The sequence below is a fragment of the Nanorana parkeri genome, unplaced genomic scaffold, assembly GCF_000935625.1.
Source record: "Nanorana parkeri isolate BGI_ZX_2015 unplaced genomic scaffold, ASM93562v1 scaffold3, whole genome shotgun sequence".
In the NCBI taxonomy this organism is placed as follows: Eukaryota; Metazoa; Chordata; class Amphibia; order Anura; family Dicroglossidae; genus Nanorana; species Nanorana parkeri.
The window spans coordinates 5,145,561-5,159,709 of record NW_017306271.1 but is presented as its reverse complement, the minus strand read 5'-3'; the positions used below and the strand labels follow the sequence as shown (position 1 = coordinate 5,159,709).

The 14,149-nt window shown below is 42.1% G+C and overlaps 1 protein-coding gene across 1 annotated transcript in view; it reads right to left on the bottom strand.

Moving 5' to 3' along the window:
- Positions 1 to 2,697: 2,697 nt before the first annotated feature.
- The window catches only part of USP42 (ubiquitin specific peptidase 42), a 43,257-nt gene continuing 31,805 nt past the window's right edge, over positions 2,698 to 14,149 (bottom strand). The window contains exons 10-16 of the mRNA XM_018571748.1: positions 12,855 to 12,995; positions 11,627 to 11,727; positions 11,404 to 11,536; positions 9,276 to 9,965; positions 7,664 to 7,758; positions 5,821 to 6,515; positions 2,698 to 2,773 (exon numbers count right to left, since the gene is read on the bottom strand). Coding sequence (XP_018427250.1) covers positions 2,766 to 2,773; positions 5,821 to 6,515; positions 7,664 to 7,758; positions 9,276 to 9,965; positions 11,404 to 11,536; positions 11,627 to 11,727; positions 12,855 to 12,995 — 1,863 coding nt within the window. The 3' untranslated portion in view covers positions 2,698 to 2,765. The remainder of the gene's footprint in view (positions 2,774 to 5,820; positions 6,516 to 7,663; positions 7,759 to 9,275; positions 9,966 to 11,403; positions 11,537 to 11,626; positions 11,728 to 12,854; positions 12,996 to 14,149) is intronic.

The window sequence follows — 14,149 nt, the reverse complement described above, 5'->3', positions numbered from 1 at the left end:
CGGGAGCTGCGGCCGGTCTTTACATTTAAAATTCAGTTTATGTGCAGCTGCCGCGAAAATGAGACCTAGCGCTATCTTCAGGGATTTCTGTACTATAAGAGCTACCACCAAACTAGGTCTTATTTTCGGGGTAGGTCTTATATTACAGAAATCACTGAAGATAGCGCTAGGTCTTACTTTCGGGGAAACACAGTATTACCTATAATTTAAATTAAAAAAACTAACGCTCCTAATCTTAGTTTGTCGTTAGGTGGGGTACAGGCAGGGGCATATCTGCCGTTAGGCAAACAAGGCGTTTGCCTCGGGCGGCAGATTCCAGATGGGCTGCACAGAAACCAGCAGCCTGGCTGCCTTATGTGAACGGGACAACGCGGCGGGCGCAGTAGGGGCAGAATCAGAGGAGATGGGGGCGGAGACGGAAGAGGCAGGGTGAAGATGGAGGACGAAGACTGCAACGGAGGAAACGGCAATGGTGGTGGCGAGAGGCGTCACTAGGCTCCAGTCGGGTGGCGAAGCTACGACGATTGGACGCCGAGGCAGCGGAGGAGGCTGGGTTTCCCGTGCCAGGTAGGACGACTGTGCTGGGAGGGCCCACCACAAATCCTGCACAGCCCCCCTGAGATTCAGCAGACTGCAGGGTCTCTGCAAGATCTGTAAGGGGCTCTGCAAGATCCGTGGGGGGGGGCTCTGTAGCCTGCATAGCCCATCACAGATCCTGCACAGCCCCCCTGAGATCCAGCAGATTGCAGAGGGTCAGCAGGATCTGTGGTGGGCTTTGCAGGTTCCATAGGGGGCTCTGCAGCCTGCATAGCCCACCACAGATACTGCACAACCCCCCTGAGATTCGGCAGACTGCACGGTCTGTGGGGGGCTTTGCCCACCGTAGACCTCGCAGAGCTCACCACAGATCTTGCACAGCCCCCGAGACCACAGCTTTCCTGCTACGCTAATAGCAGAACATGTCAAAAGCTGGATACAGCATGTGCACTGTATCCAGCAACTGTCAGGTTACGCAAAAAGTATTAAACAGGAAGGGGTGGGGAAGAGGTGGCAGGCGCCCGAGTTTTGCCTTGCTTTAGGCAGCCCCAAACCTGAATACACCAATGGGTACAGGGCTGGGTACAGTGGGTAGAGATAACACAGGCTGCGGTACACAATGCCCCCTCACTCTGATAAAGACCACCACCAGTCAGCCTGCCCAGGCCTGTAGGATGTGTCCCCCAAGGGATCGGCTCTCAGATTCCCCCAGAGTAGCTGCATGCTGAACCACGGCTTTCAGCAGCTGTGCCAGGACACAGTGCCACCTGCTGGCCAACACAGCAAACTGCACCCGGCCACCAGCTGCTGAGCTCCCAGGTAAACAGAGCAGCTAATTCCAACTTACGATTGCGATCTACCAGAAATAGCTTTGCGATCGACTGGTAGATCTGGGGGACCCATTCCGAGAGTAAAATGTTTTTCTGCACCAGAGTTTAACTTTAATTAGCCCCATGCACACTCCACTCATACCTGTGACTCAGCCCTGTCATACATGATGGCTACAGAAAGAACACAACACAATTTGCTTTGTTTAAACAGTGTTTATATACTAATAGGAATAAACAATAGATTATGCAGTTAACTGTAATGTATACTTTTCTGGCTCCTGATGCAGGAGCGAAACAATTATAAACTTGTCATTCTTTGTAACTTCTTTTCTGACGTAGTATTTAAATAAAAATCACAGTATGAAGTATTGAATTGTTGGGCATTAAAATAGGATAACATGTAACCCATTTAAAACATCTCCGACAGAAAAAGGTTTCCTTTCAGGTCCATGAAATTAAATTAAAAAATAAAACTAATATGTTTTAAGACAACAAATCAACATTCACAAAATGACAAAATGAGCATTTCCTGTTTTTCGGAATCTGTATGTAAAAATCATAATTGCTTTACGTACACAACACAGAAAAGGGAGAGCGAGAGGCTGGAGATAAAATTCTTCAAATATAAACCCCTGGCTTTTATTCGGAACACTAGGTCGTTTAGGAGAAGTAGAAAATTCGATGGAGAATGCAATGATCCCTCAAGCTTTTGTGAAGGTGTATCATGGGAAAAGAAAACATGCCGTATAGAACACACATAATCCTGAGTCTCTTAGGAAGCAGCATTTGAGAGCACATGTTCCAGGGTGTTTCCAATTTTACATCGGATCAGACTCCAAAAAAAGTGTTTGGCGCTTGAGTTCTTGAACTGGATGAAACATGTCTAAAACAAAAGCAAACTATTTGAAAATACTTGTGGTAAAGTTTTTCACGTGGATGTGTGAAACGCAAAGTCCAATAACTGTTCGTTTTTACACACCGAGAGGAATGGGAAGTTGAGTTGGTCTTTAGTCATTCAACCAAGATGCACACTGTTGATGGTAAGGTTGATTGACCACAACCTGGAAAACCAAATGACTAAGCCAATGGGTTAACGATGGGTTTTGATTGCATCATAACCATCACATCCAAGAAAAGAAGAAGTATTTGGGGGGAAAGCTGCAAATGCTTTTAGGAAAAAAAAAGAAATAAAAAAAAACCATCGGGTCAAGGGGGCTAAGCAACCGATGGCTCATGTCTGAATGGTAGAGACGCTTTTATTAGTTTGTGGAGACATATGGGTTGTTCACAGAGAGCATATTGGGCTGATAAGATTCCATCCTGGTTTTCTCCAAGATGTGCTCAAATAGTTTTCAATCCAGTGTTTTCAGGAGTCAAGATGTGCGAGGTGCTACATTCTCATCGGTCTAAAACAAAAGAAACAATGATCAGGCAAGGAAATAAGAATTCTGATGGCAACAACTCTCTCTCATAAAGCTGACCCTCCCAGACAAAGTAATATGCACACAGAAGCTTTTGTATATGTTAGAACTTGGTGTGGTTGTGCATGGTTCCGTCCACATAGCCAAATCATTCATTCACAGGATCTGTGAATGAAAACACTACAAGTCCAGTCTGCCACTGCAGCAGAGGGACTCCGTTCTCAATGAGTGCCAGTAAAGTCATCACACAAACTCTAGTTATGGTGCCGGAGGACAATAGTAATAGAGGACCGGACGTGGGGCTGGAGGCTCCAGCTTGTAGGAGCCTGTACATTTCACCCGTCATCCCGCTTGATCATGGCAGCAATTCTTTCCAGGCTCCAATGCAAAAAAATTATTAAATGCATTTTTTTCTTTCTGCAATGCAGATACATTTATTTTTTGCCAAAAGTGAAACATGCCAGTTGTAGTCAGACTATGACTGGCACTGAATGTTTTTGCATCTAAGGCTCCATTCACACCTAGGCATATTTTCACAGCTGATTCTGCACGACAAAACGCTCCATCCAAGGAATTTCATTAATTTCTATGGCCCCCGTTCACGCCTGGGAGTTGAGTCACAAGCAGAAATACGCCTGTCACTCAAAATAGTTTATGAGCTCCTTTGGGGCAGATTTCAGTGTGTTTTGTCCCATAGACTCAAAAGAAAATGCACAGTGCAATTTTTTTTGAGCAATTTTGTGTGTGTTTTGCCCATTTACATGAATGTGCCAAAATCTGCTTGCAAAAACACGTGACAATATATGCACGCAAAAAACGCTCAAAAGGATGTGCGTGAAACAAACGGAATAGGTGTCGCCTAGGTGTGAATCCAGCCTTAAGGATAGTTGATGTCCATATAAGAAATAACTTTCCATATCTCCAGCCTCACTCACTCTTCATGTTTTGTCAGTTGTTACAGTTCTCTGTGGCCTCGCTAGACAACATGGTCAGCATGACAAAAGCGAGAGAAAATCGCCCAAACATGTCATCAAGAGGCAAAGAGAAAGTGACAGCGTCTAACCCCTCTCCACTCAATCCAAAACGTAACCGCTTCAGTCCCAGATGCCATTTTATAAACTGGCTCAGTCTGGAATGTATAATTAATTCCCAATAAAAACCAAGGAAATAAAAAGATATATACACTATATTGGTGTAATGAAGTGTACAGCGCTAAATGCCCTTCAGGAAATTAGATAACGGTAGGGATCATATGGTGTCACCTCCGTGTCAAGCAATCGTGAAACAGTGTATATATAATAAATATTTGTGTAAAAACTTATAGTACGTTATAAAATGTGTCAGCAGGTGTCATAAAAGGCGTGTCATACATGAACCTTATTAAATAAATAAACAAAAATCTTCAAAGAACATGTGTCATATATGTGAAAAAAATATTATTGTGAAAAAAATATTAAACAAACAAACATGTGTCATATATGTGAAAAATAAATATATCACAATATAAAACAGTCTGTGTTGTTTTCTTTCGAAAATAAGTAGAAGTATGCACTTATAATATAAAAAATGCACCCAAAGTTCTTAAAGCTCTCCGATCTTCAAAACAAAAAAAGCCCAGAAGAATGAGAATAAAAATCAAAAGAAATGTCCAATATTATGAAGTCTCCAACAAATAAACGATAGAAAAAAAATATTATAGGGTTCAATATTGAGTTGGCCCACCCTTTGCCGCTAGAACAGCTTAAACTCTTCTGGGAAGGCGTCCACAAGGGTTAGGAGTGTGTCTATGGGAATGTGTCTTCCAGAAGCGCACCTGTGAGGTCAGGTACTGAGGTTGGACGAGAAGACCTGGCTCGCAGTCTCGGCTCTAGTTCATCCCAAAGGTGTTCTATCATATAGAGATCAGGACTCTGTGCAGGCCAGTCAAGTTCCACCACCCCAAACTCACTCATCCATGTCTTAACGGACCTTGCTTTGTGCACTGGGGGGCAGTCATGCTGGAACAGGAAGGGGCCATCCCCCACATTGTTCCCAAAAAGTTGGGAGCATAAAATTGTCCAAAATGTTTTGGTATGCTGATGCCTTAAGAGTTCCCTTCACTGGAACTAAGGGGCCAAGCCCAACTCCTGAAAAACAACCCCACACCATAATCCCCCCTCCACCAAACTTTACACTTGGCACAATGCAGTCAGGTTCTCCTGGCAACTGCCAAACCCAGACCCGTCCATCGGATTGCCAGACAGAGAAGTGCGATTCATCACTCCACTTCTCTAGAGTCCAGTGATGGCGTGCTTTACACCACTGCATCCGGCGCTTTGCATTGCACTTGGTGATGAAAGGCTTGGCTGCAGCTGCTCGGCCATGGAAAGCCATTCCATGAAGCTCTCTACGCACTGTTGTTGTGCCAATCTGAAGGCCACACGAAGTTTGGAGGTCTGTAGCTATTGGCTCTGCAGACAGTTGGCGACTTCTGCGCACTTCAGCATGCCCTGACCCCGCTCTGTCATTTTACATGGCCTACCACTTCGTGGCTGAGTTGCTGTTGTTCCCAGTTGCTTCCACTTTGTTATAATACCAGTAACAGGTGACCGTGGAATATTTAGTAGCAAGGAAATCTCACGGATGGACTTATTGCAAAGGTGGCAACCTATCACGGTACCAGGCTTGAATTCACTGAGCTCCTGAGAGCAACCCATTCTTTCACAAATGTTGTAGAAGCAGTCTGCATGCCTAGGTGCTTGGTTTTATACACCTGAATCCAATGACTTGGAGGGGCGTCCCACTACTTTTGGCAATATAGTGTATATGTACCCAAATCTGCTACCAAATTAAATCTACTTATCTAAAAAAAGACAGGGTAGACTACAGACCCTAAAAAGCATAATGTGCGAAACCAAGACATCACAAGAAACCCGCCGCCAAAAAACACTCTTGGACGTAAGAGAATTTAAGGAGGTCCCGGGACATAAGTGGTTAAACATAATGGCTTGGTTCATACTTTAAAAAGACATATTTATATAATTTGCCCATACCTCGTGGCCAATCGGAAGGTGAGCGGTTGTGATTGGCCTGGCGTTTAAAGCCACGTTCGTAGTCTTCCTCCCCTGAGCTGCCATCATGATGGTATTTTCTTTTTTTGGAACTTCCATAATCTTGATGGTAGTTAGAGTAACCATTACATTTTCTGTGGTGGTAGGATTCGGAGTGACGTGAATTAAAGGAAGAGTGATGGTTGTTGTATTTGACGTTATAATCATGATCACGCCCCTTGCTGTGGTGTGACCATCCTGATTTATAGTCTTTGCAGGCCCAATAGTCCCTATCATAATGCCCCCGATGATCTTTATAAGGGGAATAATGTCTCCTGTGTTTCTCCCGGCTTCTTGATCGGTCCCTTTTAGGATGGTAATATGAATAGCGTTCTCTGGTTCTCCCTCTGCTTCTGGACCGCTGCCTGTCATAGTCTCTATGTTTGTAGTGTCCACTACTAGAGTAATCCCTGTGTCTGTATTCCCTATCAGATGACCTATAGCGATCATATTTAGATCTTTCAAAGCTTTGTGAGCGTCTATCGCCGTTCCTTTTGTGGTCTTCCGAGGACCCAAAAGACTGTAGTAGTGGCTTGTTCTCTGCAGCATTCTCACAGTCTGTTATCCTGATACCATTCTCCTCATTTGGTGGGATTTCTGGTTTTGTCACAGCCTTTTCTGTAGTTTGCAGCTGGGGTCTAACACAAAAGCAAAAGACAACAAACAATTATTTTTCTGGATTTTTCCAATGTAATAGATACACAAAACAGTGACATTTCATTTATGAACCTACAACCACTTGATGACCGGGGTGTTACACCCCCTTCCTGGCAAGGCCATTTTTCAGTGTTCAGCGCTGCGGTACTTTGACTGACATTTATTCAGTCAATGTCTGTCATGAACATTGAACTAAATTATGAATGCATATGAAAGAGAGATCAGCATTTGTCTCATAATGAGCATGATGCTCATTTGATCTTGTTTTTCTACCGTTTTTCAAAACGGGTTGTTGATAATAAAATGTGATTTGGTTTTAATTGTTTTTGGAGGCCTGTTATGTTTGCCCTAAACCCCTTTCTGGTTTGGACAACCAGTGAAAGTTTCTGCTGTTGTTTAATATATGGAGTGCTGCCATACAGACCTTCCACTATAAACGGGTCATTATGTGCTCAATGATGCTATCCATGTCCTTATGGGCAGGTAAACATCCCACATACCCAAAACCCAAATTTAATTTAAGAAACCCAAACCAAAAACACAAGAGTCTAACCTTGACTTAATGACAGAACTATATTTTTCACCATGCCTAGAGAAGAACATTCTATGTTGGATAGGCAAAGAGCTAGAAAATATCTTATACCCTTCCAGCCAATGAGATGTTTTGTCCTTTTCAAATGTTCATTTTTTTAAGTTGCCAAGAAAACTGGTGGTGGCATTGTCTTCAATATGTAAATTGTAATTGCCCCCCTCAATTTATACTAAGCTTCAGTTCAGGTCCCTCTGGGAGAGGGGGAGCTAGAGACAGGATTTGACCCTAGACATTTGGCATCCAAGAAGCATCAGTTTTAGCACGAGCAGCCACATATTCACCTAAATTGAATTCTTACTTTGTACCTGTATGGTGCCAAAGATTATTTTGATCCCTCTAGACTAGAATGCTTTCAAGAATTACTTAACAAAACCAGAGGATCTCATCAGTTTTGCTCTGTGGATAACAAACATTGTCTATTACGTAATGGAATGTCAATGTTGTACAAGTATTCAATGTTAATTGCACTTTGATCTAAGCAATTTTGTATGTTCCTTACATAAAAAAAAACCTCAACAAAAATGCTACTGTAATTACCTCTGCTCTGGCGAAGTGCTTTCACATGCATAGCTTGGTGGCGAAGCTGCTGTTGTACCCATGTCCTCTGTGTCCAGAATTAATGAAGATTCGGTCTAAAATGAAAAACACAGTATGTCGATTTTCTCAAACAAGCTGACAAAATTCCCCTTTACTCTATTATTATTATACAGGATTTATATAGTGCCAACAGTTTGTGCAGCGCTTTACAATGTAGGGAAGACATCACAATACAAAATCAAGAAGAGACGGTAAGGAGGGCCCTGCCCCTGAGGCCTTACAATCTAAAAGGGAAGGGGAAGTGATACATTAGGAGGGAGCTGCGTGGGGATGAATTGTTTGAGAACGTGATGGTTGAGAGGTTAGGTTGAGGTGGGATAGGCTTCCCTGAAGAGATGAGTCTTTAGGTATCGCCTAAAGGCAGTCAAGGTGGGCGACAGACGGACAGGTTGGGGTAAAGAATTCCAGAGGATGGGAGAGACTCTAGAGAAGTCCTGGAGGAGAGCATGGGAGGAGTTGACAAGGGAGCTCGAAAGCAGGAGGTCTTGGGATGAGCGGAGCCGACGGTTAGGGTGATACTTTGAGACAAGATTTTAGATATATCCGGAGGCGGAGTTGTGGATGGCTTTGTAACCGATTGTTAATATTTGGAATTTTATCCTTTGGGCGAGTGGAAGCCAGTGCAGGGATTGACAGAGTGAGTTTGCAGACACTGAGCGGTTGGTTAGGTGAATGAGTCTGGCAGCTGCATTCATGATAGACTGAAGGGGAGGGGGGGTTAGTCTGTATAGTGGAAGGCCAATGAGTAGGGAGTTACAATAGTCAAGACGAGATATAACAAGTGAGTGGATGAGTAATTTTTCACCGTTTCTTTGGTGAGGAAGGGGCGTATTTTGGAGATGTTACGAAGGTGAAGGCGGCAGGATTTGGATAGTAATTGGATGTGGGGAAGAAAGGTGAGGTCCGAGTCAAGGATGACACCTAGGACCTTGGCATGGGAGGATAGCAATGATGCTATCTATGTCACTATACCTCTAAATTAATAATAGAAAAAAAAAATGATTAAGCAGTGACAAAACAATGAAAGTCTCTAAAGTGCAGTAACCCAAGTCAAGCAGTCTGATGTACCTTAATGATCTGACTATAGTAAACTGAAATATGATTGATTGCTGTGGATTACTGCACTGAGCACTCATTGCTCTCTGTACTCCCTATACCCGATTCTAAAAACCAAATGGATCCAACTGTGGCTGCGCAAAGAATAATAACGGCTAAAATAAAACAAACCTGATTCAGTAGAGATGACTTTAAAATGATCATGGAATTAGTAATGGCAACATGATTATATTCTAGGCGATAACTGCATGATGGAATCCTCTTTTGCTTGCAACTGCATTTTGTAGTTCTGCAGACTTGCTTGCTCTGCATTATATAAAAATAATGTGAAATGCTATGTGCCAGACCTCAAGTTTTCAATGCCCCTCCCATTACTGAAATTACCTAACAGCAGCACTAATTCCTCTCAATTCTTGTCCCAGTGACGCAATCAGAGGAATCAGCACCAAGCGGAAGTAACACAACACCTTCCTATATAATGTAACATCATACTCACATCTTTAGACAATTCACGGACACTGACAGAAGTATTTGATCCTACATGATTTTCCCCATTGTGGGAACTAGACATTGATGATCCATAAGTGTCATTATTAGGGAGCTCATTCTGAGTAGGCGGAATGGATTCTAAAGGTGTTACTGGTTCCTCTTTCAAACTGTCAGTCCTATCTAGCGCATCCATGGGTGCACTATGACCATTTGTTGCAACAGTTCCATCTGCACACTTGCCACTCCATCTTCTCTTACGTATCCCTTTCTGTTCTTCTTCAGATTCTTCAGAAGATTCTGTACCATAAGGAACTAGCAGGTTGGAGGTTACTTTAGACTTGCCATTGACTAATGTGCCACGGTTCAACCTGATTGGTGCATGCTTCGATTCGGAGTGCGCAGGGACACTTGAGGTAGACAATGTTGGACATGGTTTAGTAGTAGTAGTGGATGTCAGGCTTGCACTAGTGGCAGCTTCAGCCTTGAGAGTATCGTGATGAGGTGGTCCTTGAAGGGCAGGATGCTGCTTGTTGATATTAATAGTAATCTTCTGTTTCTTGACTGTTGAGTTCATGGACACTTGCCGGTTGACTGGCACAGCACCCGTTGGCCTTTTAACATTTGCAAAGTTATTGTTTAGAACTGGACCATTCACTGAAGATTTTGGCGACCGATTCCCATTCATATGTTTTACATTCTGAAGGAGATAAAAGCAGAACCACAGTAATTTATTAATACTTCTCAATAGAAATGGATTTTCAAACAGATTGCCCCTAATTTGGGTAAGACTTACATTGTGGAATCATACAATTTACACTAGTCAACGATCCCTGGAGTACAGGCTTGCCTGACCTCATCAATGAGATGCATTCAAATATTTCTTGTATCTGTTTTGGAGAGCGGTAAGATGGAGGAAGAACTCCGCTGGGTTCCCTCCTAAGTTTCTATTTGTAGCTTAATATGTCTAATTAGATCCCCAAAGCCTTGGCGCAAAGGGCAACTCCAAACGTTATGGAGCATTGCCATTCTTGTTGACCACACCTTCAACATAGGGGGGAGCACTGTGGAAACATTGAGGGGAATTTATCAAAACTGGAGCAGACAAAATGTGGAGCAGTTGCCCAGGGCAACTAATCACCTTCTCTTCAGTTAAGATTTGGAAATGAAAGAGAGAAGCTGATGGTTGCTGTGCAAAGCTGCTCCAGATTTTGTCTGCAAGTTTTGATAAATTCCCCTCATATTTTATCTAGCTTTAGAGGCACATGGTACCATCTGGTCGAAATCTTGTACCCGGTTTTTCGGAATCCTGCTGGAGATCAACGCCTTATGAGCGAAGAAAAGAATAAAACGCACCTAAAATGGGAACCTGCTGCACTTAAAGTGAACTATAAAGTGACCCGGCATCACAATCAGCTTGTCTATCAGAACATAAATACAGTGAATAGCTATGAAGATGAAATATCACACCCTAGTGTGAAAAATAAAACTGCCAAAAGAAAAAAAACCTCCCTAAATCAATAGCTATTGTGAGCACAAAACAAATGTGCGTATACAGTAAAACTCTTGTGTATCTAAATACATAATCGTTACAGTTCTTCATAATATTAAGAAACTGACCTAAAATCATTATTTTGTATTGCTTTGGAAAAAATGTGATCTGCCCCTTTAAGAAAAAGTATCGGTAATTGGTATCGGCGAGTACTTAAAAAAAAGTATCGGTACTCGCACTCAGACCCAAAAAAGTGGTATCGGTGCATCCCTAATCGTTAGAATATCAATATACAAACTACACATCCCCAGTGTGGAAATATTACTACACAAATACATTCAAGATGTATTAGAATAGTGTTTGTACACCTCCGCAGAGGAATGGCAGGGTCTTCACTTAGAGAAACTGTCCACCACTGGCTAGTATACCGTGTGCATGTTACACATGCATGTTTATGTCAGTGTGTTTGATTCATATTAACAAAACTTGTACATCACAGTTTTAAGGTATGTGCCACGTTTTGTTCTGCTCTTGGTAATATATAGAGAAAAGTCCAGGAATATGCTACAAATTGAACCAAGATAATTATTTTTTTTATATTATTATATGTTATTAAATTCAAATGAGTGGTAGAACAGGCTCTCACCTTAATGATCTGTTGGGGTCCTACAAATGAAAACTTGGACACACTTGCCCTCTGGCTGCAGCTGGGTTGTGGGGAATTAGGGCTGGCTGACTGGAGAGCATATGATGTATCACCATTTGGAACATTCTGGGATCTGGGGGGAAAAAAAGTAAATAATGTGAAAATAATGCTAAAAGTATTTGGCAAAACCATATAAGAAAAAGGGTTTTAGAAAAGAAAATACCTGATGTAGAATAAAAGGTATGCCTGCTGGTTGAGGACTGTCCTGATATCTGCACTGGACACGATGGAATCGTTCATAAGGTACCACTGGTCATTACTAGCCTGAAATACAACAGATGCCACACAATAAGTGCTGGGTCACAAGAAATCATATAGCATAAAGCACAATGAAACCTCCGAACAACACAAAGAAGAATAGTGGTTAATAGCATGTTTTCAAAACACAAATGTGTCCGTCCTTGCATACTATACGAAATATGTTAATAACTAAATTAAGTTGTAAGAAAAAAGGATTACACCGGAGGGTCCCATTTGGTATGGATTATAAGCATCTCAGGAACTGACCTGGGGTGCTATTGCCCTCTATGTCGCATCACATCATCTCCATCTGGCAGGTGAACTAAGCTTTTACAAGCAACTCTGATTACTGGAGGAGATAGGTCTCTGCATGGCCACAACTGACACAGTTAGCATGGAGCGTGTTCTGCCAGTGTGGTTCTCTATAAATCGGAAAACATGTTGCAAAATGTATGTTTCCAGCCAAGCTGGTCTTACAGTGTGCATTTGAGTGTATGCAAGTAAGGGCATTAGACTGTTAGCTATTACGCGAGAACTAATTAAATGGTTCGACGTCCTCAACTCAAGTATCAGTGCAACAGAAATGAAATAAAGACATTCTACTTACAATGCCAGCCCACTATTGCCAAAACAAAAAACACAACCAAAAAGTAAAGGACTTAAACTAGGGTGGGTGATAACACGAAACACTGAATCCTTTAGGTATTTGCACATTCATCTTTTAACCATTAAAAAGAAAAATAAACTGGTTAAAATTGACAGTAAAAAATAATTTTGTAGCAATTGTGATAAATAGTTAAGTCTTTTCAATACCATGATGTCCAGGTACAAAAAAAAAATCTAATTGGTAATTTTGAGTACACCCAAAAGAAATCATCCACCTGTGAGGTGTAGGAAACCAAAAATGCTATTTAAAAACAGCAGAATGCCTCCATGTGTTATCATAGCGAATACGTGGAAAGCAAATTACCAGTAAGTTCCCCCCATGACAGAACTCTCTTTGCTCCTGCCACCAGAGAGGGACGGTAAAGCACTGAGGTGTTCAGTGGTTCTAAAATGTATTACCCCTTCCGTTTCTTTCACCTCGCAGGTGTGCTTCCATTGGGCTTAGCAGAAAATGCAAACCGACATTCCGAAAAATATAAATGTACCTTTATATAGGAATAGTAATGCCCAGTATGGCAGCTGAAGCCACTATGTACAAGTACAGCATACAGTTTGTATATCAGTGCATCTCCACTTGGATGAGAGGTGTATGGACGGATGTCAAGGTATTCTGGGTATTTAATTTCCTGCAATTGAAGATAAAAGTGTGCATATTAGTTCTTGCACGAGTTTAATTTAAAAAAAAAAAAAAAAGGAGAAAAATTAACAAAATGTATTCATACAGTACAAAAAAATAAAAATAAAGTTCTATAAAGTTCTATAAAGCAGAATATTTAACAAAATAATGGAAAACTTCCTAGATCAGGGGTAGCCAAACTCCGGCCCCCCAGTTGTGGTGAAATTACAAATCCCAATATGCATCTCTCTCTGGGAGTTATGTCTGTGGCTGTGAGAATCTTGCAATGCCTCATGGGAGTAGTTCCACCACAGCTGGAGAGCCGGAGTTTGGCTACCCCTTTCCTAGATAGTATGGTAAAGAAAAAAAACCCCATTAAAATCAATATCTGGTATGACCACCATTTGCCTTTAACAAAGCAGCACTTCTATTATACATGCATGCAGTTTTTGTTAAAGTATTTGATGGCTGGTTCCGAGCGTCCTGAAGAGCTAGCAACAGTTTTACTGCACTTTGGCTGTCTTACCTCCTTATCTCTCATATAATCCCATAATGGCTTACTGATCATTTTATTCGCTGCAGATAATAATTTGTTTTTTTTATGTGTTTGGGATCATTGTCATATTACAGAATGAATGTACTTCTTAGCAGTCAAGACGTCACCAGTTTTGTTACCAAGCCAAATCAATTTGCAGGAATACAGGCCCAAACCTGCAGGGAAACTTCACCGTACTTCACAGTATCCTGTACACATTCATGCATCTAAAAATCTTCAGCCAAAAGACAAACTGCCTTCTGTTTAGTAACCAATATAATCAGGGCCCATTCACATAAGCGCAGCATCTGGTCTGCAGAGGTGCCGATCCCGGGAACATTGCACTGTTTTTTTTTTGTAGAACATTTCATTTCAAGGGACATTCCATTCATTTTTCCAGGCACACCGTGGTGCAAGGCAGATATACCGCGTTGCATTCCACTGTGCTGAAAAAAGGTACAGCAGGTCTGATTTTTTTTTTCTGCGCACGCCCCCGTGTTCCCATCGAAACACATTGGTGTGAACCAATCCAGCCTGTTGGTGCTGCGTCTAGCAGAGCCCCAATGCATCTGGTGTGAATCAGCCCTCAAAGCATTTCTGTTCTCTGCACCCTTTACAAAATACTTCAC